Below are 26413 nucleotides of genomic sequence, written 5' to 3'. Positions count from 1 at the left end.
ATCAGTATATGTTGTGTGTGTAGGAATATGAAAAGCACACTTAAAATAGGAGGTTAGTGATGGGATGTTTCTGTATGGTGTGAGGGTATAGTGATACAGTAAGTGTACGGTACACAGTACGTGTGTATATTGTATTCTATTGTGTTACGTATGTGAGGCAATGTACACACATGGCAACAAAATTCCTGCAAATGACAAGTAAGTAATCAATCAGTCATCAATCAAGCAATCAATGGCATAGGAGCTGTTCAAAATGTGACAGTGCTTCATAATCACAGCTGCTGAATGAGAAGCCCTTGGCTGTAATGTAATGATGCAGCGTCTCTTCAGGTGCAGAATAAGAAGGAAGAAGGAAGAAGGTTTGTTTAGTGTATCTGTTTATTACTATGTGCTCCCCATTACAACAAACAGCATCAGTAGTGTACACTTCAATTACATCTACAAGAAGAAGTAGAGAAGACAAGCCGTTGGAGGAGGCTGATGGACGCCGGCTCCATGAAGCTTTAAATACAGGGAGCACTGGGATACATACAGTACTTCATATCCTATGCAGTATATCTGTCTGTGACTCAGGAGTTGTCAGGGTAACGTCAACAATACTAGTTTCCTCTGGATCGTTAAAAGCTTTGCATAACATTAGCAGCACTGACTTACAGGCAGGAAGTAAGAGACATGAAATGAACTGAGGGTACAAGAGTAGGGTAACACAGCTCTGTGTGCTTCAGAGCGGTTACACAAGACTGACAACTACCACACTATCAAAACATTGCTTTTACATTGCTTGTGCAACATAATATCAATATACATATTTTGTTTTGGAAAAACAAACAAACAAAATAACACCACTGAACTAGTATGTTTGATCCACTCTACATTTGGCTGTGATGTAAACAGCTTTGTTAAAAGTCTTCTTCTAAAAACAGCTGTGAAATACAGCTTTCTCAATTCAGGCTGAGCAAGTATATTTACATTTAATTGAACTAGTATGTTTGATCCACTCTACATTTGGCTGTGATGTAAACAGCTTTGTTAAAGGCCTTCTTCTAAAAACAGCTGTGAAAAACAGCTTTCTCAACTGAAACTGAGCATGTAATTGTTTGCAAAAAGCAATGTCATTTCTACCAACCACCATTTATTCATTCAAGTACCAATTCATTAAAATGGAAGCATTGACCTGGAAATGAGGTGGACATGATGGTTATCATTTTTAGTTTGGTTATACAGTAGAGCTACTACCCCTTCAAGACCAGCTGGCCCTGCACATTAAACAACGCAGAACCTTCCCTCTCAATAAATATTAATGCTCTTAATCCTATATACAAGTACTGTACATCGGCAGACAGGAGTGAGTGTGAACGGCTGCACATCCAACATCGTACGCTATTTCATTGCTATTGCAGTCAGATGCATTGTGGTTGTGAGAAAATCCTTTTATAATAAATATATATCTCTCTCTCAAAGCTTTTATCAGACAAAGCTGAAGACTTGTTCCACATAAAAAGCCCTTTGTTTAGCCCAGCGTTGTTCACATGCACCATTATTCAACCTCTTGTAAGAAGGACATTCTCCTCAGTATCAAGGTGGTATACATTTATCAAGTGTGAAAATGTGACAGCCATAACCATACAGTACATACTTACCAAATGAAACAGACAGGCATGACATTGATTTAGTGTAGAACTCTTGGGATTATTGCGATTACATTTTCACTTGAGGTTGTTATGACTATCTCTCAAACCTGGGTCTGTTTGAAAGACTTTTATTTAATGTGTGCATGATTGCTCGTCTGGCACATTTGGGTTATTCCCAAATATGCAAAATCCACTCGCCTGACATTCCAGGCAAACTCAAGCAAATGCTACAGTGATGTAAATATATTTCGACACTGCTCTTAATCCAAACTGTATGTCGCGTAGCAAGAGCCACTGGGTCCTATTTTGCTGGAACAGTACAAAGAACAGACTCTCACTTCCCATGAATAGCTGATCACCTCTTTAGGAAAACCATGAAGACTTTTTCAAAGATCAATATGATAATTTGAGAGTATTCTGAGTATTACCGTTGACCAACTGTGCTTCAACAAAACAGGCCGCTCTCTTTTACCGTATGCTGGTAGCTAGTGTGATGAAACGATGTATGTTTTCTTTAACCAAAGATCATGGCTGTTGAACCACAAGCTGTAGGGATATCCTGTCGAAATAATCGCTAACAATTATATCTATTGGCTGGAAGATGGTTTTATGGATTCTGGTTATATTTGTATATGGATATATTACTTAACGTTGGCATGGAAGCCTGGTGAGACCGTCCTCATCTGGCGAGCTCAGTCTGGCCAGGTCCAACATGAATCCACCATCAGCGGCTTCTGAGGAGGCACTACTGGGTGTGACGACGGCGTGTGACAGGACTGTCAGCCCGTGATAGATGGTGATAGACAGATGGTTCATCCAATCACCTGCCAAGAAAGTGCCTGCCCAGTTCCAAACGGTTTCCAACAGCGCCTTCCCAGATGGTTATGAGTAACAAATCGTCTGGCACGCCAGGTTACAAAAATGATCAATAAACTTTAAAAGTCTTCAGCTTGCCTTTTCTCAAAATAATACTGACATTATACATATACAGTATCTACAGGAAGATTTATAAATATGAAGATGGGAGAGCGCCAGGAAACAAAATGTCTGGATATTGAAATTCTATACAACTAGAACCATGTTCTTAATGAGAACGGCTGTTAACATGGCCGGGCGTCAGTCCATCTGCACGTAGTAAGATCTTTGGTGTGGTTTACCTCAGCCGGCCCTGGGTCATTCCAGACAGCTGTTGAGGGAGGGGGTCGGGGGTTGGCTTCTCTAAAAGGAAAGTGAACCAGCACTTTTAATCTTCCTCTCACGCTTGCTCCCGTTGTTTGAACTGGTGTTGGTTTGAAGTTAAAGATGCAGGATGAAGCTGGCTATTATCTACGGGAGTCCAGAGACCGGGCGCTTCTAGCTTCATCTCTCCACCCTGGACAACGCTGTGGGCCATCTGCTCCCTCTGACGCTGTCCCCCCTCCCCCCCTCCTCCGCCCCGGCGCCGGGGGGCCACATCATGGCGGGCAGGTTCTTGCCGCCAGGGTTGGGGTGTGGTGGGCCACGCTTCTGAGAGTTGCTGGTCTGCGAGGGGCTTTTCTTAGGGGGGGTGGTGGGGGGGTGTTTGGCAGGTTCTTTGAGGCCCTGGCGGGCCTGGGAGGGGGCGCTGGGGGACACGTTGGGACGCGCCGAGGCGGTCAGCGTCTGGAGGAGCTGGGAGGCGGAGCCAAAGCGGACGTGCTCGTCCACCTCCGCCGCCTCGGCCAGGAGAGGGGGCGGCGTTCCGGCGCGCTTGCTACACGACTCACAGCACAGCTTGTTGTAGCCCGGGATGGAGCAGTACCGGGCCAGAACCTCCATCTGGCAGAAGATGGACTTATCTCCATTACAGGGCTCATCTGCAAGTCAAGACAGAATATAGTTACCTAAGTACATTGTATTTCTACAAAAGTGTCTACTAGCTAGGACTATTTTGGACTTTAGGACCTATTCTCAGTCTGTTTATATGAACCTGACACGTAGAAGCGTTCATTTCCCTGATGGCCTCAGGATTGTTAGCTGCAGTTGTTCTGCAGGTTCCCCCTCGGCCTTGTGGGAAACGTGTATGATGAGTGACCAGCAATGATGAAGTATTATGATGTGTATAAGTCATTATAAAATGCTTTATAATGAGGCCTGATTATTTTTATAAAGCATTCTGAATATTTATGAGTGGTTATAACTATAATTATACCGTGCTATAAGCAGTTTATTTAAAGTTTATAATGCATTATAGACATGGGCGTCATAGAAAGTGCTACAACAGATTTTCCCTGATGACACCCTTGAGATGTTTATATTTCATAAAGTTATATTATAAAGATGATGGTGGCATTTCCAATATCAGCTAAAAGAGAAAATATATCTTATAATAAAATAACCTATACTATCAGTTACTGCTGTAAAGTCCGATGCGGTGGAGTGATTTCAAGTTAAAGCATTCAAAAGACTACAGCAATAGAACAGACTAAACAGAAACCCTCTCAGAGTCATAGACTGGGCAAAACAAGGCCTAGAAGCAATATTAGCCAGTTGATTATGAATAAAACAGTTATACAGTGAACTACCTATGGTATTAAATGATTTCATTTGAAAGAGACATGTTCTTTGGGCATCTAATAGATTAAAACATTGATAGGCTTCTGGCAGGAAGTGCAGAATGGTTTCTGATGAGTCCTGAGATCCCTCCCCAGCGCTGGTGGTGCTGTCTGGTCTTACCATGGCAGGGCCCGGGCTTACAGGGTCTCACAGCCTCAGGTCTCTCCCCGTTGCACTGGTCTCCAATCCGGCACGTGACCAGACGTCTCTCCACCCCCTCACCGCACGTCACTGAGCACTGGAGGTCAGTCAGACACAACGGCGTAGTCACACACCAGGCCTAGCTTACTGATTCACACACAAAAGCACATTATGCCACTGGCAAAACAATCCCAATCCAATTCATCCTCAGAGATAAATATATATATATATATCTCCACTCAACTAAATATCTCGTTCTTCTTTCCCCTTGTCCCACTTCACAAGGTTTGAAAGTATTACACTTGACAGAGATGTTTATCTGCCGCTGGTGCGATGAGTCATGCTTTCTATAGCCTACATGTGCAGCCCTATGGATCACTGATTGAATCACTGATATTTAATAGAGGGATGGATGGATGGATGGATGGATGGATGGATGGATGGATGGATGGATGGATGGATGGATGGATGGATGGATGGATGGATGGATGGATGGATGGATGGATAGATGGATGGATCTATAAAGCACAGTGTTCTTGCGGGCCCTGTGCACCAGTAGAAACAGTAATCAGGCATGGCAGATAGACAGGGTGTGTGTGTGTGTGTGTGTGTGTGTGTGTGTGTGTGTGTGTGTGCGTACCTCTGTCCACACGCCTGTCCTCCACTGGGCTGGGCAGGGCAGGCGGTTGCAGGGCCTCCTGCTCTCTGGCTTGTCCCCGCTGCAGTACTTGCTGTGGACGGAGCGGTTGGTTCCCTCATGGAGGAACTGGACACAGCGCACGGTCCGGATCTGGAAACCAAGGCTGCCACAGGTTTTGGTGCAATGTTCCCACTCCTCTGAGATCCACCTGAGGAAGATGAGCACAAGCACATTACTCACGGTGAACACCATGACAGGAACAACACGACGGGCTGCCCTGTATATGAGCTGTCTATAACCTGGCAGTCAGCTCAACGCCTTCCTTCCATTAAGACTATGGACACAGGCATCCTTGTCCTCTTATGAATGAGTCAAGGTGAACACAATGACAGGCCTGGAGCTAGAGGGGGTGGGGGTCAGGGAAGGGGACTGGAGATGGAGAAGGCCAAGGGTGTAGAAGAAGAAGAAAAGTACCCAGAGATTAAAGGTGAGTTTGCCTTGATGTGGGTCGGTTGGTTGCTTGCTTGCTTCATATAAGATATGGTAAATACAGTATTCATGAACTGTTAAGTGTTTGCCACATTCGCTCAATAATCTGGTGAACAACCAACCAATCAACCAATCAACCAATCAATCAACCAATCAACCAATCAATCAATCAACCAAGCTGTCCATCCATCTATCTATATGTGCTGGCCTCGGTATATGTGCTGTACAGTCAGATAAACGGCTTCCCTCCATCAAGACTATGAAAACAGACATCCTTGTCCTAACAGGTTTACTGATAGAAAAGGGACTGTGATTTATAACACAAGTATGCTATTCAGCACATCCACCAGACCAGCTGCGACGTATCAGAGTAAAACAACGCTAATACAGTGTCTCAGTTCACATTTCATATGATGTTGAAAGTGTAACTGGTAAGTGTACTCAATGTGGCTGTGTGCTAAGTGTACTCACTGTGGCTGAGTGCTAAGTGTACTCACTGTGGCTGCGTGCTGAGTGTACTCACTGTGGCTGCGTGCTAAGTGTACTCACTGTGGCTGCGTGCTGAGTGTCCTCACTGTGGCTGAGTGCTAAGTGTACTCACTGTGGCTGCGTGCTAAGTGTACTCACTGTGGCTGCGTGCTGAGTGTACTCACTGTGGCTGCGTGCTAAGTGTACTCACTGTGGCTGCGTGCTAAGTGTACTCACTGTGGCTGAGTGCAGTCTTGTAGGTTGCACATGCGGCGTATGGGTTTGGGCTTCTTGCTGATGTCACAGTAGCTCCGGTGCACCATCTTGCTGTCACCCTTCTTCCTGCAGCCATACTTAGTGTACTGGAACCCTGCGCACAAACATTCACACGTATCTGTCACATGTATTCAGTGTACAATGTACAGTGAAATGTCACTGCTGGCTCTGTGTTATGCTCTAAAAAACTACAAATAATTACAAATTACACAAAATGTGTAATGGCATGGATGTATTACATACATGATATAAAATGAATATTCCCTAGGGGGATATACTGTCATCTGTCATATGCATTATGCACATATGGTGACACTATATACAATGACACTACACACACTAGATATAGTGACACTATATACAATGACACTACACACACTAGATATAGTGACACTATATACCCTAGTTAGTGTGATTCAGGTGCTGGGTGGCCTGGGGGAAGAAACAGCTGGTTTGCAACATGCTGGAGTTTGGTCATCATAATGTTCACTGACACAACTCTTCTGAAGTATTTCTGAATGTGTTCATATGTGTAAGTGAGTCTGTGTGGGTATAATATATAAGTGAGTCTGTGCGGGTATAATATATAAGTGAGTCTGTGTGGGTATAATATATAAGTGGGTCTGTGTGGGTATAATATATAAGTGGGTCTGTGTGGGTATAATATATAAGTGAGTCTGACTGTGTGGGTATAATATATAAGTGGGTCTGTGTGGGTATAATATATAAGTGAGTCTGTCTGTGTGGGTATAATATATAAGTGAGTCTGTGTGGGTATAATATATAAGTGCGTCTCTGTGGGTATAATATGTAAGTGAATATGACTGTGTGTGTGTGTGTGTGTGTGTGTGTGTGTGTGTGTGTGTGTGTGTGTGTGTGTGTGTGTGTGTGTGTGTGTGTGTGTGTACCTCCAGCGCAGGGCCGGGAGCACTGGGACCAGCTCTTTAACGCCCACTCATACGTGTCCTCCTGGATCACGTTGTTGTTATTGACGGGAACTGAGTCTTCATGAATGATGTATTTATACATGAGTGTGGACCTGGTCTCATTGTCCTTAGGTATTATCTGTAAAACATCAGAAGATACATCATTAAAACTAGGGCTGTCAATTTAACACATTAATTATAGCAATTAACTATGCAAAAATATATATTGTTTTCAAAACAGCAAATAAATGAAGTTGATATCTATCTATCTAAGGCTGAACTGGTCAGGATTTGATGATGTTTGCCAAATCAGTAACAAAGTTGATATGTATCTAAAACTGAGTTGGTCTGGATTTGAACCGACGCCAAAGCGTGAGTCCAGATAATAAGAACAACTCCCTGACCACTCGGCCACCAGGCAGGATGGTCAACTGAGCAGAAGACCTAAAGATGAGGGGAATGAAGAAAAGGTTTGTGTTTCTCTATCCACCCAGGGATTCGGATCTGCTCCAAAATGTCATTGTTCTAATTGGCCCATGCTCCGCCCCTTCACTGGGTTTCATGTTCTAATTGGCCCATGCTCCGCCCCTTCAGTGGGTTTCATGTTCTAATTGGCCCATGCTCCGCCCCTTCACTGGGTTTCATGTTCTAATTGGCCCATGCTCCGCCCCTTCAGTGGGTTTCATGTTCTAATTGGCCCATGCTCCGCCCCTTCACTGGGTTTCATGTTCTAATTGGCCCATGCTACGCCCCTTCACTGGGTTTCATGTTCTAATTGGCCCATGCTACGCCCCTTCACTGGGTTTCATGTTCTAATTGGCCCATGCTACGCCCCTTCACTGGGTTTCATGTTCTAATTGGCCCATGCTACGCCCCTTCACTGGGTTTCATGTAAATCAGTCTGGTCGTTTTTGAGTAATCCTGCTAAATAACAAACGAACAAACACATGCCACCAAAAACATAGAACACAGAACATGCTAAAACTGAACATGATAAAACAGAACATGCTAAAAGAGAAGTGATGGTGTTTGGACACACAGCACTCAAGGACTCTGTAAAGTCTTTGACCTGAATTTCTCCAGTCATTTTAGTAACATTACTAAATCAGATATTGGTCAAATTAGGAGTATTGCCCAGATTAGGTCATGTCTTCCATTCAGTAATGCTCAAGCCCTTACTCATGTGTTTGTCTCTAACCACCTAGACTCATTAATTGTTGGTCTGCCTCAGAAATCCATCAATCGCCTCCAATTATTTACAAAATAGCACAGCTAGAGTTCTTACAACATCCCAGGAATATGACGCCATTTCCCCTGTTCTCTCCTCATTACCCTGGTTACCCTGGTTACCTGTCCTCCTCCTGACCACAACTCTGTTCTTCTCCGTCACCTACTGCATGAGACCCTCCAGAACACAGAACCTACTGCATGAGACCCTCCAGAACACAGAACCTACTGCATGAGACCCTCGAAAACACATAACCTACTGCATGAGACCCTCCAAAACACAGAACCTACTGCATGAGACCCTCCAGAACACAGAACCTACTGCATGAGACCCTCCAAAACACAGAACCTACTGCATGAGACCCTCCAGAACACAGAACCTACTGCATGAGACCCTCCAAAACACAGAACCTACTGCATGAGACCCTCCAGAACACAGAACCTACTGCATGAGATCCTCCAAAACACAGAACCTACTGCATGAGACCCTCCAAAACACAGAACCTACTGCATGAGACCCTCCAGAACACAGAAACAGAGACTGCTGCTTTCAGACAAGGTAATAACAGAGTAAAGTACATTCTGGTGTTCAGAATTGATTTGAATACTTTAGTTTGCTTGCACCATCTTATATAAAGATAAATAAATAAAATAAAACATCTTTATTTGTCACACGGACAGAGGTGGCCCATCACATGGTGTAGACGGTGAAACACACACACACAAAATGGACATGTGCGACTCTAGATAGGAAAGGAGGAAGGATATCTACCAGAACCACCACAGCGTCGTGCAGGGGGCCGTCCGTATGCAGGGCCTCCACATCGTCCTCCAGGATGTAGTCCCACTCCACTCCCAGGTCGATGAAGCTCTTTGACTTGGTCTCTTCTCCTTTCCCGTTCAGAATGTAATGGCCTGTTGCCTGATTCTTGATAGCTGCAATCAATCATGTATTAGGAGCCAATGATACTCTGCTTAATAGATCACTAATGATGACTCAGACAGATGCTATCGCCTGCTCTCAGTGGTCTCAGTACGCAAGAGAGGCCCGGCCTCCTCGGACATTTGGGATAAAAAAATAATTGACAGCAAGATAAAAACAATATATTAAGAAAGATAAGAGAATAGAATATTAATAATTAATTTATATTTCTAAAGTAGAATGGTACAACAGCAACACCAATGGCTAAAATGTCAGTTCTACTGCCTCTTGAGGTTGACAATGTAACATGATTTTCTGCTTATAGATGATTTTAAGACGACGGTAATTAAAATCGACCTAGACAGCAAATAATGACTTATTCAAGATGCAGCATGTTCTCGTTAGGAAACATCCAACCACAATGGAAGTCGGGGTTTACTGGTGCAAGCAGAATGTCACATAAAATACTTTGCTATGGTGACGTCATACTACAGAGTATATGTTTTGAGGCTTATTGACTAAGGCTGTATTCCAGCTGTGAGTCAGATTAACTGGGCGTTAACCGCTTCCCCTGCTGAGGATAAACCACGGCTATCAACTACTGATACACACTGATGTTCATCAGATAGATGGAGGTGCTGGAATATGCAATATGCTGGAATATGCACTGTGCTGGAATATGCAATATGCTGGAATATGCAATATGCTGGAATATGCAATATACTGGAATATGCAATATGCTGGAATATGCACTGTGCTGGAATATGCAATATGCTGGAATATGCAATATGCAGCAGGCATGGAAAGCTGAAAAGCTGCTGAGTCGGCAGAATCACATGCGCTCATGCTACTGTGTTCCAGTCGTAGAGACTCTCAGGGTCACGTGATGGAGCTGCGCTGCTCACCCTCTCACCCTAGACAGTAGCATGGCTAGTCACCCTCTCACCCTAGACAGTAGCATGGCTAGTCACCCTCTCACCCTAGACAGTAGCATGACTAGTCACCCTCTCACCCTAGACAGTAGCATGGCTAGTCACCCTCTCACCCTAGACAGTAGCATGGCTAGTCACCCTCTCACCCTAGACAGTAGCATGGCTAGTCACCCTCTCACCCTAGACAGTAGCATGGCTAGTCACCCTCTCACCCTAGACAGTAGCATGGCTAGTCACCCTCTCACCCTAGACAGTAGCATGGCTAGTCACCCTCTCACTCTAGACAGTAGCATGGTCACATGATCGGCTAGCGAGAAGCAGAGAGGCAGGCAGGCTGAGAGACAGCACAGATAACTGCATAATGAATTCGCAGGTTGAACTTGCAAACCTGTGAATATCAGGACACTGAGGGACTCCCGGACTAATTATTTAGTAGTTCTTGCTGTTGACCAGTGTTTATTTGTGTGAGGAGCTGCATGAGGCTCTATGGTTGAAGGGAGCTCTGGCAGACAGGCTGCTCATCTTCTCTAGTAGCTGTCTAGGCTGTATACTAAACATGAACTGAGATCATTAGGAGTGAATTTATAATACTACTTCCCGTCGTGGAAAGAATAATTGAGGGAAGTGGGGAAAGACTGTGGAACGCACACGCCCCCTCAACCCTGACCCCAGGGCACACAGCCAAACCTAGACTTCACCACACACTGGACCTTAGACATGCGACAGAAGAGCTCACACTTACCAAGAATTTGAGGTGAAGCCTCGTGTTCTTGGATGATCACATGTCTAGCTCCAGGAGGGATGAGAAACATCTTAAGGTAGCCTTTGCACATGTGTCAGCAGCAGAAGCACAAGAGTTGGGGGAAGAACAGGCAGGTTAGTGAGCACCAGTCCAAATCACAACAGTACTCGTTTGCAGAGGTGGACATCGCTGTTTTGTTTGTTTTACTGTGCTCTACTGAAAAGCTAGAAGGGTGGAGAAAACCTCTACTTCTTTGGCAGCTTTCGTCCCACATCTCCATCCCTGGCCACAGAAGCCTACAAGGCACAACAGCAGCCAATAGCGCGCAGCCTCGGCGTCCTCACAGCCCCGCCCACACTGACCGCTGGACGCTTGTCCCTCAGCGCTCAGGTCCTCTGCGCACGATTGACACCATACATATTACATGACCTCACCTCCCATGGTGAAACTAATCATCCTTTTTAAGTTTCATAACTGTCTTTATTGTTTTGTAAATTAATTGATTCATTGATTTAAAAATAGTTTTCTATACAATCATTCATGTCAAAATCTTGATGGGTGGGGCTGTGTGTCCGTCCCTGGAGCGCGGTATTGGGTGAAACCCCGCTGAAACATGGCGACACTCTTCATTCACTCACATCCTGTCAGAACAGCTGACTGTGCTATTATGGTTCAGGTGTCATACGGCTACGACGCTGAACGACAGATGTGAATGAGAGAGACGTCGGCCATGTTTCAGAAAGGCACAGGAAGCTCTACACAGCTTTGCGTTTTCTCCACCAAGGATGTCCACCCCTCTGCAAACCTTTCAAGACTCACCCAGTACATTTCTAGAATCCTCTGTTTCATTCAGATACACATTTCGAGCTCCTTTGGGTAAAGAGAAGGCTCCTCTCGTCTTCCCTTCAAATGAAATCAATCAGTTAGTTGTAGCAGTGCTTTTTTCTCAGTGACTCTTTCATTGACTGTTTCCTCAGCTACCAGCTAGCGCGTTTCTATTAGCGTAGACCAGCTAGCGCCTTTCTATTAGCGTAGCAGAAAAAGGAAGCAAACTATCAAGCCAGGTTAGCATGAATCCTTTCTCACGTTGGTTCTGTCTTGGCAGAAGTGGCACTAGCCTCTTTTTAAGAGCCTATATGTTGGTGGCATTACTTTATCTCTGTCCAGACACAGATGCATGGGGCCTCACAGGGCTGATGATGAATGAGATGAACTGCTGGCACAGAGTCTATTTGAGGTTATGTAAACGGGTAGAATGATGCCAAAATGGAGACAGGTTCCAGCTGTAAATATCTTTTCAGTAAGCAATCTGACTGGAAAATGTTCTCGTTTGATGGATTTGTCCTAAAATCTGGCCTTGGACTTTAGAAGACTGTGATGACACATTCCCCGTCGGCGTGAGGGATCCTATGATCTGAGGCTATTTCCTTCCTGGTCATTTAGATGCATTTCATTAAATTCAAGTGAACATTTTTAGTCACTCACTTTTCTTGTATTATAAAAAAAAGTTGTTTGTTGTTTAATGCACATAATGTCCACTTGTGAACAGATGTGTCAAAATGGGTTTGTGACATGGTTCAGAAAAGGCTTTGGTCTAACGTGCCGGACCGTTCTAGAACTAGTCACCTGGCACAGACAGATCAGAAATACTGGACAAATCGCCAGGAGAGGTTTTGTAAGAGCACAGCTGATTGCCAGAGCTAAAATAATGCCAAATGCTCGGGATGATTTAATGTTCCCAGAACAACAGAAGAGCATATTTAGAGTGAAAAACCCTGGATTCAGTATCATTCACTCCCCTGTTTCAACACATCCACTATCTTTAGACGCACGCTCAGTCAATGAAAGATAAAAGTGCACAAGGAGGCGTTGAGGAGAGCAGGGGTTCGATCAGAGAACACTGGATACTTGCAGATTGTGTTTTCCAACAAAGGGATTTCTTTTTGGCATCTCTTGCTTAACTGTTTTCCTGTTAAAAAAGGTGAGTGGTTAAGGTTACACAAGACCTGAAGAGATTAGGGTTACTGTAGGGTTACTGTAGGGTTACTGTAGTGTGATTAGGGTTACTGTAGGGTTACTGTAGGGTAACTGTAGGGTTACTGTAGTGTGATTAGGGTTACTGTAGTGTTACTGTAGGGTTACTGTAGGGTTACTGTAGTGTGATTAGGGTTACTGTAGTGTTACTGTAGGGTTACTGTAGGGTTACTGTAGTGTGATTAGGGTTACTGTAGGGTTACTGTAGTGTTACTGTAGGGTTACTGTAGGGTTACTGTAGTGTGATTAGGGTTACTGTAGGGTTACTGTAGGGTTACTGTAGTGTTACTGTAGGGTTACTGTAGTGTTACTGTAGTGTGATTAGGGTGACTGTAGGGTTACTGTAGTGTGATTAGCGTTACTGTAGTGTGATTAGGGTTACTGTAGGGTTACTGTAGGGTTACTGTAGTGTGATTAGTGTTACTGTAGGGTTACTGTAGTGTGATTAGCGTTACTGTAGGGTTACTGTAGTGTGATTAGCGTTACTGTAGGGTTACTGTAGTGTGCTTTTGGTCACGTTTTCAAGTATGTCTTTTAAAGGTTCAATAAAGCCTTCGTGAATCCTTTATGATGCTTGCATAGACGTCTCCCAAACCATTCATTAAGAACTGTCATGCTGTATCATGGGACGCCAAATATAGACTAATATTCTATGTCCTCCTATAGTGTAAATCTTGCTTACAGTATATATAGATGATTTGTGTGATCTGCATAGGCATTATAACAGGTTTATGAAGGCCCCAGTACCTTTATAAGAAATACTTCATTCAAGCGTCTCCTTCACACGGTCAGTCACCTGGTTACTCCACCCTCCTCCATTCACACCTCACGTCAACGTCAACAGGCAACGTGACACGCTTGCCAAAAAGGAAATCACCTCCATCACATAATCATCACATGAGAGGCTGTTCTCTATCACATAATCATCACATGAGAGGCCGTTCTCTCCGCTGGGTTTACATCTGTGAGTCACACATCGTTAGTGAATCACATTTAATCAGAGCAACAGTCCTGCTAAGTGTGTTTGCGTGTGCTGCATAGGGGTGAGAGAGCTGGGAGGAGCAGGGTCAGCTCATAGGGGTGAGAGAGCTGGGAGGAGCAGGGTCAGCTCATAGGGGTGAGAGGAGCTGTGAGGAGCAGGGTCAGCTCATAGGGGTGAGAGGAGCTGTGAGGAGCAGGGTCAGCTCATAGGGGAGAGAGAGCTGTGAGGAGCAGGGTCAGCTCATAGGGGTGAGAGGAGCTGGGAGGAGCAGGGTCAGCTCATAGGGGAGAGAGAGCTGTGAGGAGCAGGGTCAGCTCATAGGGGTGAGAGGAGCTGGGAGGAGCAGGGTCAGCTCATAGGGGTGAGAGAGCTGTGAGGAGCAGGGTCAGCTCGGGGGATTCCAGGCCTAAGAGAGCGTTAAGGTCCACTCCACATTCAATGGGTCTTCCCTCTCTGCATCTCATTTCTAAAATAAAAAATCATCCATCATTGACGACAGAAGGGGGGATAATTATCAAAATATGTGTGCTCTGAAAAAACCCATGGGCGGATGTTATGAATCAGAAAGGTGCAGGGTAATAACTGAAGAGTATTAATCAGAAAGGTGCAGGGTAATAACTGAAGAGTATTCTTCATTCTACACATTCTCTTATTGATATTTGTGTGATTGGCCTTTGAAAATTAGTTTGCCAAAAAAACGATACCGCTTTGCATGAATGAACAATGAAGATGACCTATGCGCAATAAGGCTAGCCTCAATGTGCTTCTAAGAGTTCCTAAGCCTGATGCAAACACTGAGAAACACAATGAAAGGACTGTTGCTCGGACAGAGAATGTTCCAGAGGAGCCCTGGTCCTGGGGTGGGGGTCGGTCTGGGGTCAGCGGGACTCATACCAGCTTTCTTGGGGGTGCGGGTGAACGTCCCTTTGACGGTGCGGCAGTGGGAGTTGTCGCCCCCACAAACGCCACACTTATCCTCCACTTTGATGGAGCCAATTTCTTTATCACAGCCAACTTTCTGGAAAGAAAAACAGATAAATAAATGTTGGTTAGTCTGTAATGTTTACTTTTGTAATCTGTTGTGAGATCCATTTTGGCAGGGGTACGCATATCAGAAAAGAGAATCTCTTTTCACTCTCTTGCCTTTTAATCAACTGTCACTGATTTACAGCTTTAAAAATAAAAGAAATTGTGAAACAGACAACTTCTGAAGTTGAAGGAAAGGTCACACTGTAGATTTTGATGTTCACAGAACACACATGACAGACCTTTCTGTCACGTATCAATAATGCTGGCTTACCACACATTCACCACGCACACAGATGCTGTAAGGGTCTTTGTAGGAACATCGTGTCCCATCATGCACCAGCTGCTTCATGTAGGCCACATCAGCTGTTTCCTTGGACTGGCAGTACAGATGACATCTCTTATTGGCTGGAGGAAACACCGTATAATACAATTAAAATATTAATCATCACCGCACAGGAGATACTGTAATATATAACATATAATACGGTAATATAATGAAAAGTTCCATTTGTTTTATTCTCGTCTGCTCACACAACAGAGCAGCCCGTGTCAAACGCATCACCTCCACAAATGCACTCATCTCACACACCGGCACACACACGTTCTTACGCTCACACACAGACACCAACACACACACACACACACACACACAAACACACACTCACATAAACACAGAAACTCGGGCTGTGATCAGGCGAAAGATCAGAGGAGAAAACAGGATCAATACCCTGACTATCCTCTCACACTCACAGATCAATACCCTGATCAATACCCTGACTATCCTCTCACACTCACAGATCAATACCCTGACTATCCTCTCACCCTCACAGATCAATACCCTGACTATCCTCTCACCCTCACAGATCAATACCCTGATCAATACCCTGACTATCCTCTCACCCTCACAGATCAATACCCTGATCAATACCCTGACTATCCTCTCATACTCACAGATCAATACCCTGATCCTCTCACACTCACAGATCAATACCCTGATCCTCTCTCACTCACAGATCAATACCCTGACTATCCTCTCACACTCACAGATCAATACCCTGACTATCCTCTCACACTGACAGATCAATACCCTGACTATCCTCTCATACTCACAGATCAATACCCTGACTATCCTCTCACACTCACAGATCAATACCCTGACTATCCTCTCATACTCACAGATCAATACCCTGACTATCCTCTCACACTCACAGATCAATACCCTGACTATCCTCTCACACTCACCGATCAATACCCTGACTATCCTCTCACACTCACAGATCAATACCCTGATCAATACCCTGACTATCCTCTCACACTCACAGATCAATACCCTGATCAATACCCTGACTATCCTCTCACACTCACAGATCAATACCCTGATCAATACCCTGACTATCCTCTCACACTCACAGATCAATAACCTGACTATCCTCTCACACTCCCAGATCAATACCCTGATCCTCTCTCACTCACAGATCAATACCCTGACTATCCTCTCACACTCACAGATCAATAACCTGACTATCCTCTCACACTCACAGATCAATAACCTGACTATCCTCTCACACTCCCAGATCAATACCCTGATCCTCTCTCACTCACAGATCAATAACCTGACTATCCTCTCACACTCCCAGATCAATACCCTGATCCTCTCTCACTCACAGATCAATACCCTGACTATCCTCTCACACTCACAGATCAATACCCTGACTATCCTCTCACACTCACAGATCAATACCCTGACTATCCTCTCACACTCACAGATCAATACCCTGACTATCCTCTCACACTCACAGATCAATACCCTGATCAATACCCTGATCAATACCCTGATCAATCCCCTGACTATCCTCTCACACTCACAGATCAATACCCTGACTATCCTCTCACAGATCAATACCCTGATCCTGTCTCACTCACCGTCCGGGTGCTCGTAGGGGAGCCAGTGGTGTTTGGCGTTCTGGAGGTCGAAGTGCGCGTTGCGGAGCTGGCACTGCTGCGCCCTGAAGTCCTCGAAGTGCTTGGGGCAGTCGTCCGTGTGACAGAGCTGATACTCATAGTTCACCCCCGGACAATCCTGCCCGCCATTTGAAGGGCTGTGAAAGATAATATAGAATATCTGTAAAAACTGTAAAAGAAAGATGATGGGGCTTATTTTGTGCCGGGGATGAGAGGCGTTAGGCCCTAGCTCTGGCCAAGTACCAGTTTACATCTTTCATATATCACCTAACCTCTCCAGCACCTCACCAATATCAATTCTTTTCTCTCTTTAGAGAAGAGTACAATCCATTACAACAACTATTGCTTACAATGTTTTATTGTTGTTTTGTAATATTCTATCAGGAATATGATAAATAAATGCTGCATGTAGTTAAAGAAAGTGTTATTCAGTTTTTCATATGCTAAAATTGACTGTAAATCCACTTTAAAGCTGATATAATAACTGACTGAGGGGAAAGTGCCCCCCGGCGCCCATGGGCGGTTCGCCTCTCTTCCTCCTGTCCTCCTCAGTTTTTTGAGTCACCAGCCGCCACTGGTGTGGAGTCATGTTGTGTATTTAGTGCAGTGTCATGCTCTGTTTTGTATTATGTGTGGAGTCATGTTTTGTATTGAGTGCAGAGTCATGCTCTGTTTTGTATTATGTGTGGAGTCATGTTTTGTATTTAGTGCAGAGTCATGTTTTGTATTTAGTGCAGAGTCATGCCCTGGACTCACGCTGGGCTGTTTTTTATTATGTGTGGAGTCATGTTGTGTATTTAGTGCAGAGTCATGTTTTGTATTTAGTGCAGAGTCATGCTCTGGACTCACGCTGGGCTGCTGCACTGGCGTGTTCGGAAGCGGACTCCGGTTCCACAGGAGCGGGAGCAGGAGCCGTATTTGGCCCAGGAGCCCCAGGCGCCATCTTGCTTCACCTGGTTGGCGTTCTTCCACATGCAGTGACCTTTGTAGCACCACTGTGGGGGTCAGGGGGATGATGGGAAGGTCAGCGAGCTAGAAGACAGCTCTCTCTGGGCAGAAGAAGAGAACTACAGGAGCAAGGAGGGAACCAGTAGGACTCACTTTCCCAGCAGCACACTCGGTTCCGTCCAGGGGCGGGCCCTTCTTGGTCTTGCAGAAGTAGGGGTTGTCCGGGTGACTGCACCACAGCTGCTTACACGGGTCAAACGTGCGAAACTAGAGAAGAAGAGAATGAAAGGCAAGTGATGTTCTGAAAATCTATGGAAATGTTCATAATTTGGCAGACTTCTAACACTGCTTCGTAACGGTCTATCCTATATCACCAACCGGCGGACCGCGGTCTGGATCCGGACCCAGAAGCCGTCCAATTCGGACCTCGTCTTTAACCCGATAAATCTATGAGAAATTCTCCCTTTTGACAGAGTGTCGGCAACTAGTTTGAGCCTGCACAGCCTTTGTAGTATTTTACGGCATTTGTTTACTATCTTTATTTTTTTTATTTAACCTTTATTTAACCAGATAAAAAGCATTGAGATAAAATCTCTTTTACAATACTGACCTGGCCAAGAAGGCAGCAAAGTTTCACATAGAAAGACACAAGGACATATAAAATACAGAGAACAACACAACTAAATATACAAAAGGCGTAGACCACGTGGGAACAATAAGAAATTAAGGTGTATTACTACATGAGCAGCTGGTGGTCTTCTGGTAGGACTTCTGATAGTTTCAGTTTAAAGCTGGCTAAAGGAATAAGTGCCATCAGTTTGAGGCTTGACTGAAGGTCATTCCAAGACCAAGGACCAGAATAAAAAAGGCTCCTTTTCCCAGCCTCAGTCCGCACAGCAGGTACCTGGAACCGTATCCAGGCACTGGATCTGAGGTGGTGAGAGTCACAAACTGGTACAAAACTGGAACATATGTACCGAGGGAGCTTGCCTAAAATGGCCTTCTCACGCCAAAATCTCACGCGTCGATAGCCAATCGAATCTGCGTGTTCATTGCCTGACGTCACCCAGTCTACATGTGACAGCCTAGCTATCGTTTACGTTACTGTTATCAGAGCGAGTTGGAGTTGGACACTGCATGACCAGAGACACGTAACGACAGACAAAGAGGGAAAGTGGGAGGGTGGGATGCCACAGGTGGACAGAAAAAAGGTGTTCAAGCAGTTAAATTCTTAAAATGTGTTGAGATTGTTAACACAAAAGGGAAACTCAAGCTAGATTTTTTGTTTTATTCTGACTTTAATCTCAGAGGTTATTTCTGACTTTTTTTCTCAGAAATTCTGACTTTAAACTCAGAATCTTAAAAAAAAACTAAAAAACTCCCTGGTCCTAATGCTCTTCCGTATTCATCTGACCACTTCAGCCTTACAGAACATATTCATTTGCTCTTCAGCTCAATATCGACTCTTTCTCGGCTGTTCTCACTTCCCAACATAAGAGATGTTCTTCTCTTCAAGGAAAGGCATTTTTCTGTCCGGTCAGGTAGAAAGCAGTGTCTGTGTCTACTGGTTAGACTCACTGATGTGCAGATTTTGTATCCCACTCCGAAGTCGAATCGGCACTGCTCGTCCATGGAGTAGTTGATGCCAGGAAGCTCGGGCAGTTGAGGCCAGTCATGTTTGAAGGGGTCGTCCAGGAGACAGTCGTAGGAGCTGTGAAACGGGGGGACATCTCAACAACAGGATACTGTAGACAGTGCTGGATATCATCATATCAAAGCTGCAGAAGATGAAGAGCATCGGTTCTACACAACAACAACAACAACAACATCTTAGCAGATGTGTGACTCTTAGCAGATGTGTGACTCTTAGCAGATGTGTGACTCTTAGCACATGTGTGACTCTTAGCAGATGTGTGACTCTTAGCAGATGTGTGACTCTTAGCAGATGTGTGACTCTTAGCAGATGTGTGACTCTTAGCAGATGTGTGGTTCACATCTAAAACCAAGAGGTGTAACAGCCGTGCAGGTTTGGACTCAGTGACATGATATGAAGTTCAAACAAAGACTTGACCGTCAAAAGCTCAACGCTCAGAAGGAGAGTCCATAAACAAACAGTTCTAAAGGGGAAGGGCAAAGGTCAAGTCTGGGAGCAGAGCGAAGGTCAGAAACATGGTACAGGCTAAATGCAGGAGTTAGCAATCTAAAAGGGGCCGGGCGAGAGGCTGGGTCAGGAGCAGAGCAGGATTAGAGGCTGGGTCAGGAGCAGAGCAGGATTAGAGGCTGGGTCAGGAGCAGAGCAGGATTAGAGGCTGGGTCAGGAGCAGAGCAGGATTAGAGGCCGGGTCAGGAGCAGAGCAGGATTAGAGGCTGGGTCAGGAGCAGAGCAGGATTAGAGGCCGGGTCAGGAGCAGAGCAGGATTAGAGGCTGGGTCAGGAGCAGAGCAGGATTAGAGGCTGGGTCAGGAGCAGAGCAGGATTAGAGGCCGGGTCAGGAGCAGAGCAGGATTAGAGGCTGGGTCAGGAGCAGAGCAGGATTAGAGGCTGGGTCAAGAGCAGAGCAAGTATAACATCACTATGAGCTCCTACAGTATAACATCACTATGAGCTCCTACAGTATAACATCACTATGAGTACAGTATATACATGACTTCACACTGATCCCATTCATGCTGTGGTGAGGCTGACCAGCCCAGGCCGTAGGGTCAGCCCAGGCCGTAGGGTCAGCCCAGGCGTAGGGTCAGCCCAGGCCGTAGGGTCAGCCCAGGCGTAGGGTCAGCCCAGGCGTAGGGTCAGCCCAGGCGTAGGGTAAGCCCAGGCCGTGGGGTCAGCCCAGGCGTAGGGTCAGCCCAGGCGTAGGGTCAGCCCAGGCCGTAGGGTCAGCCCAGGCCGTAGGGTCAGCCCAGGCCGTAGGGTCAGCCCAGGCTGTAGGGTCAGCCCAGGCCGTAGGGTCAGCCCAGGCGTAGGGTCAGCCCAGGCGTAGGGTCAGCCCAGGCCGTAGGGTCATCCCAGGCCGTAGGGTCAGCCCAGGCGTAGGGTCAGCCCAGGCGTAGGGTCAGCCCAGGCGTAGGGTCAGGGTTGCTCTTGTACGTTAGCAGGCTTGTTTGGGCCAAAATCAACTGTTGAGATTGGGGCAGCGTTGGGTTTCTCTCAGTTGCTGAGTGCTGCCTACACTGGTTTGGAGGTTGTTTTTTTCTTGTAGCATGATACCCTTACACACACACACACATACACACACACACACACACACACACACAAGCCCCGCTCCTCTGAGAGTTACTGCTCATATGCAATGGACGTTTCTGAGTGCAAATGGGGTCGTGATACACACACACACACGCATACACACACACACACACACGCACGCACGCACACACACACACACACACACACACACACACACACACACACACACACACACACACACACATACATTTGCTATAGGCCAACAACCCACCACCCCAAACAACCCACCAGCCCAGAACCACATTTCACATGTTAATTCTCTGCAAAGGAGCTACTGTTCTGTACACAGATCATTTGGGGAAAAGCTGGAAACCTCACAAATGGTGTCAAAGATTGAAGAAGACTGACCTAGACTGAAATACACTTCCCAATAACTCTTACAACAACTTTCTTATTTACATGTTGTGACTTGTAAATAATTAGTTATTTAAAATAGTTACCACATGTAGAAATAACTATGTTAAATGAGACAGCAGTTTTCGAAGCAGAAACTATTCAACCTTCTTCTTGTGGAACCACTGCGTTGGGTTATTGGTATTGAGCACAGTCTTGTGGAACCACTGAGTTGGGTTACTGGTATTGAGCACAGTCTTGTGGAACCACTGAGTTGGGTTACTGGTATTGAGCACAGTCTTGTGGAACCACTGAGTTGGGTTACTGGTAGTGAGCACAGTCTTGTGGAACCACTGAGTTGGGTTACTGGTATTGAGCACAGTCTTGTGGAACCAGAGTTGGGTTACTGGTATTGAGCACAGTCTTGTGGAACCACTGAGTTGGGTTACTGGTATTGAGCACAGTCTTGTGGAACCACTGAGTTGGGTTACTGGTATTGAGCACAGTCTTGTGGAACCAGAGTTGGGTTACTGGTATTGAGCACAGTCTTGGAGCCGGCAGCAACATTTAGTAAATAAAGAAATCTTGAATCGAATGCTTGGTTCCCTGATTCACATCTTTTAGACTGAGACTGATTTAAAGTCATTATTAAGGTTATTTCTTTGTGCTGTGTGGACCTCTTGGGTTAAGGTTAGGGTTAGGTTATGGTTTGGGTTAGGTTGGGATGTAACACTCACTGGATGTATCTCTTGGGGTAGGGTAGGGTTAGGTTAGGGTTAGGTTAAGGTTAGGTTATGTTAGGTTATGGTTGGGGTTAGGTTATGGTTAGGGTTAGGTTATGTTAGGTTATGGTTGGGGTTAGGTTATGGTTAGGGTTAGGTTATGTTAGGGTTAGGTTATGGTTGGGGTAAGGTTATGTTAGGGTTAGGTTATGGTTGGGGTTAGGTTATGGTTGGGGTTATGTTAGGGTTATGTTATGGTTGGGGTTAGGTTAGGTAAGGGTTAGGGTTAGGTTATGGTTGGGGTTAGGTGATGTTAGGGTTAGGTTATGGTTATGGTTGGGGTAAGGTTATGTTAGGGTTAGGTTATGGTTAGGTTAAGGTTAGGTTATGGTTGGGGTTAGGTTAGGTTAGGGTTAGGTTAAGGTTAGGGTTATGTTATGGTTGGGGTTAGGTTGGGGATGTAACACTCACTGGATGTATCTCTTGAGCTCCTGGCCGCTGCACATGGACCAGTGGTAGCGGTGGAAGGCGGCCTGGACGAGCGGCGCCATGACGCTCCCCATGGCCGTCTCATCCCCACAGCGGTTCCCCTGGCCGTCATGCTCCATGCCCAGCCTGTCACACACACACACACACACACACACACATACGCAGGCATGCACACACACACACACGCACACACACACACACACACGCACTCACAAAAACACACACACACACGCACACACACACACGCACACACACACTCACACAAACACACACACACGCACGCACACACACGCACTCACACACACACACACACACACGCACACACACACACGCACTCGCACACACACACACACACACACACACAAACACGCACGCACACATACACAGAGTCAGGGCTGTACAACATGGAAGGTGCACAGACACACACTCACAGACAGACACACACACACACACACACACACACACACACACACACACACACATACACACAGACACACACACACACACACACACAGACACACACTTGCTTGAATCAGAACCTACACATGTCCCGTCTCGTGGGCGACGACGAATGCTGAGGAGAAACCGTCTTCATGGTTGAGAGTGCAGCTCCGCACGGGGTGACACATGCCCGTCACAGGGGCGTACCCTGGGGGGCAGAGAGAGAGACCGTTACAGGGGCGTACCCTGGGGGGCAGAGAGAGAGACCGTCACAGGGGCGTACCCTGGGGGTCAGAGAGAGAGACCGTTACAGGGGCGTGTCCTGAGGGTCAGAGAGAGAGAGACCGTTACAGGGGCGTACCCTGGGGGTCAGAGAGAGAGACCGTTACAGGGGCGTACCCTGGGGGTCAGAGAGAGAGACCGTTACAGGGGCGTGTCCTGGGGGTCAGAGAGAGAGACCGTTACAGGGGCGTACCCTGGGGGGCAGAGAGAGAGACCGTTACAGGGGCGTACCCTGGGGGTCAGAGAGAGAGAGACCGTTACAGGGGCGTGTCCTGGGGGTCAGAGAGAGAGAGACCGTTACAGGGGCGTATCCTGGGGGCAGAGAGAGAGACCGTTACAGGGGCGTGCCCTGGGGGGCAGAGAGAGAGACCGTTACAGGGGCGTGTCCTGGGGGTCAGAGAGAGAGACCGTTACAGGGGCGTATCCTGGGGGTCAGAGAGAGAGACCGTTACAGGGGCGTACCCTGGGGGGCAGAGAGAGAGACCGTTACAGGGGCGTATCCTGAGGGTCAGAGAGAGAGACCGTTACAGGGGCGTATCCTGGGGGTCAGAGAGAGAGAGACCGTTACAGGGGCGTATCCTGGGGGTCAGAGAGAGAGACCGTTACAGGGGCGTATCCTGGGGGTCAGAGAGAGAGACCGTTACAGGGGCGTATCCTGGGGGTCAGAGAGAGAGACCGTTACAGGGGCGTATCCTGGGGGGCAGAGAGAGAGACCGTTACAGGGGCGTATCCTGAGAGAGAGAGACCGTTACAGGGGCGTATCCTGGGGGTCAGAGAGAGAAACCGTTACAGGGGCGTATCCTGGGGGTCAGAGAGAGAGACCGTTACAGGGGCGTACCCTGGGGGTCAGAGAGAGAGACCGTTACAGGGGCGTATCCTGAGAGAGAGAGAGAGAGACCGTTACAGGGGCGTGTCCTGAGAGAGAGAGAGAGAGAGAGAGAGACCGTCAGGTAGTGTTAGGGGCCTGGTTGTGTTAGGGGCCTGGGTGTGTTCAGGGCCTGGTTGTGTAGGGGCCTGGTAGTGTTAGGGGTCTGGCTGTGTTAGGGGCCTGGTTGTGTTCAGGGCCTGGTAGTGTTAGGGGCCTGGTAGTGTTAGGGGTCTGGTAGTGTTAGGGGTCTGGCTGTGTTAGGGGTCTGGTAGTGTTCAGGGCCTGGTAGTGTTAGGGGCCTGGGTGTGTTCAGGGCCTGGTAGTGTTAGGGGCCTGGTAGTGTTAGGGGCCTGGTAGTGTTAGGGGCGTGGTTGTGTTGGGGCCTGGTAGTGTTAGGGGCCTGGTTGTGTTAGGGGCCTGGTAGTGTTAGGGGCCTGGGTGTGTTCAGGGCCTGGTAGTGTTAGGGGCCTGGGTGTGTTCAGGGCCTGGTTGTGTTCAGGGCCTGGGTGTGTTCAGGGCCTGGTAGTGTAAGGGGCCTGGTAGTGTTAGGGGCCTGGGTGTGTTCAGGGCCTGGGTGTTTAGGGCCTGGGTGTGTTCAGGGCCTGGTAGTGTTAGGGGCGTGGTTGTGTTCAGGGCCTGGTAGTGTTCAGGGCCTGGGTGTGTTCAGGGCCTGGTAGTGTTAGGGGCCTGGTAGTGTTCAGGGCCTGGTAGTGTTAGGGGCCTGGTAGTGTTAGGGGCCTGGTAGTGTTAGGGGCGTGGTTGTGTTCAGGGCCTGGTAGTGTTAGGGGCCTGGTAGCATGTGTGTGCCCGTCTCACCCTGCATGCCGGTGGGCCCGAAGCCCTGGCGCGTGAGGAAGATGGCGTGGTCGTGGTGCTCCGAGTGCTCCGAGTCGGCCTTCTGCTGAACGAACGCCCAGCGGCACACGTTCTCCAGGCTCCGCGACGGGTTCCCCCTCTCGATCAGACTGATGGACTAGAAGAGAGAGAAGTCAGACACCCTCAGGCAGGAAGTGACCTGAACCACACAGAGGAATGCATCTGTAACCCAGGTTCAATAATGTCCGTCTGCGTCACTGTTTGCTGTTCAGCTGGCTGGGAACAAACCGCAGACCACGTCATCCAGGACTGGACAACATTCTGGACACCCAATGGAATGCGTGGCCTGACGGTTTTGGATGACCAAACAGTGACATGGCTCCTGGAGGTGTGCCTGGATATATAGCCCGGGTGACCCCTCGCCCAGGCTCGGGGGGGTAAAAGGATAGCCCCTCACCCAGGCTCGGGGGGGTAAAAGGATAGCCCCTCGGCCCCGAGCCTGGGGGGGAGAGGAGAACACACACCTAACCCGCACGGAGAAGAAGCTGGTTAGAAAGGGCTCTGCTACAGGGGCGTGTCCTGAGGGTCAGAGAGAGAGAGACCGTTACAGGGGCGTATCCTGGGGGTCAGAGAGAGAGAGACCGTTACAGGGGCGGGTCCTGAGGGTCAGGGTTAGGGTTATCGATTAACTAGTGGACAATCTCCTCTCAGGATCGATTAACTAGTCTAGTGGACAATCTCCTCTCAGGATCGATTAACTAGTCTAGTGGACAATCTCCTCTCAGGATCGATTAACTAGTCTAGTGGACAATCTCCTCTCAGGATCGATTAACTGGTCTAGTGGACAATCTCCTCTCAGAAAATGAAGTGTCTGACGCTCAAAATTGTTAATCCCCCCTTAATACCCCCCCCCATGGAGCTAGCGCAATGTTCTGAGCAAAATCAAATCATATTGACTGAGCAATTACCTCAATGAACTGTTTAAATGTAAGATGAGAAGGGATGACAGCTGTGATGATCTCACCTTGGCGTAGCCGAGCATGATCATCCGCACCAGAGCCACGTTGATGTGCACCCCCAGCGAGTCGTCATGGTAGATCTCATTCACCTGGGAGAGAGGAACGTTAACAAAACATGATGTGACTGGTGATGTCATCAGTTTATTAACCAGTGGTGGTGATGTCATCAGTTTATTAACCAGTGGGGGGAAATCCTCATAGTGGCCTCCCTACTGTTGCTATGCAAAATTGTGTATTTTTTTAGTACAATATTCAATAAATGTTCTTAAAACTTATT

The 26413-nt window shown here is 47.0% G+C and overlaps 1 protein-coding gene across 1 annotated transcript in view; it reads right to left on the bottom strand.

Annotated features, from left to right (window-relative positions):
• Window positions 1–397: 397 nt before the first annotated feature.
• Window positions 398–26413, bottom strand: part of adamts3 (ADAM metallopeptidase with thrombospondin type 1 motif, 3) — a 55052-nt gene continuing 29036 nt past the window's right edge. The window contains exons 6-22 of the mRNA XM_084457266.1: window positions 26142–26225; window positions 25118–25274; window positions 23254–23359; window positions 22693–22836; window positions 19502–19634; window positions 18077–18190; window positions 17825–17970; window positions 16937–17112; window positions 15285–15418; window positions 14879–15002; window positions 10969–11049; window positions 9145–9308; window positions 7128–7284; window positions 6181–6313; window positions 4987–5194; window positions 4326–4443; window positions 398–3466 (exon numbers count right to left, since the gene is read on the bottom strand). Coding sequence (XP_084313392.1) covers window positions 2991–3466; window positions 4326–4443; window positions 4987–5194; window positions 6181–6313; window positions 7128–7284; window positions 9145–9308; window positions 10969–11049; window positions 14879–15002; window positions 15285–15418; window positions 16937–17112; window positions 17825–17970; window positions 18077–18190; window positions 19502–19634; window positions 22693–22836; window positions 23254–23359; window positions 25118–25274; window positions 26142–26225 — 2655 coding nt within the window. The 3' untranslated portion in view covers window positions 398–2990. The remainder of the gene's footprint in view (window positions 3467–4325; window positions 4444–4986; window positions 5195–6180; window positions 6314–7127; window positions 7285–9144; window positions 9309–10968; window positions 11050–14878; window positions 15003–15284; window positions 15419–16936; window positions 17113–17824; window positions 17971–18076; window positions 18191–19501; window positions 19635–22692; window positions 22837–23253; window positions 23360–25117; window positions 25275–26141; window positions 26226–26413) is intronic.

The sequence above is a fragment of the Borostomias antarcticus genome (genome assembly GCF_949987555.1).
Source record: "Borostomias antarcticus genome assembly, chromosome: 23".
In the NCBI taxonomy this organism is placed as follows: Eukaryota; Metazoa; Chordata; class Actinopteri; order Stomiiformes; family Stomiidae; genus Borostomias; species Borostomias antarcticus.
The sequence above is the reverse complement of the archived record's forward strand: the minus strand, read 5'-3'. Positions and strand labels throughout refer to the sequence as shown.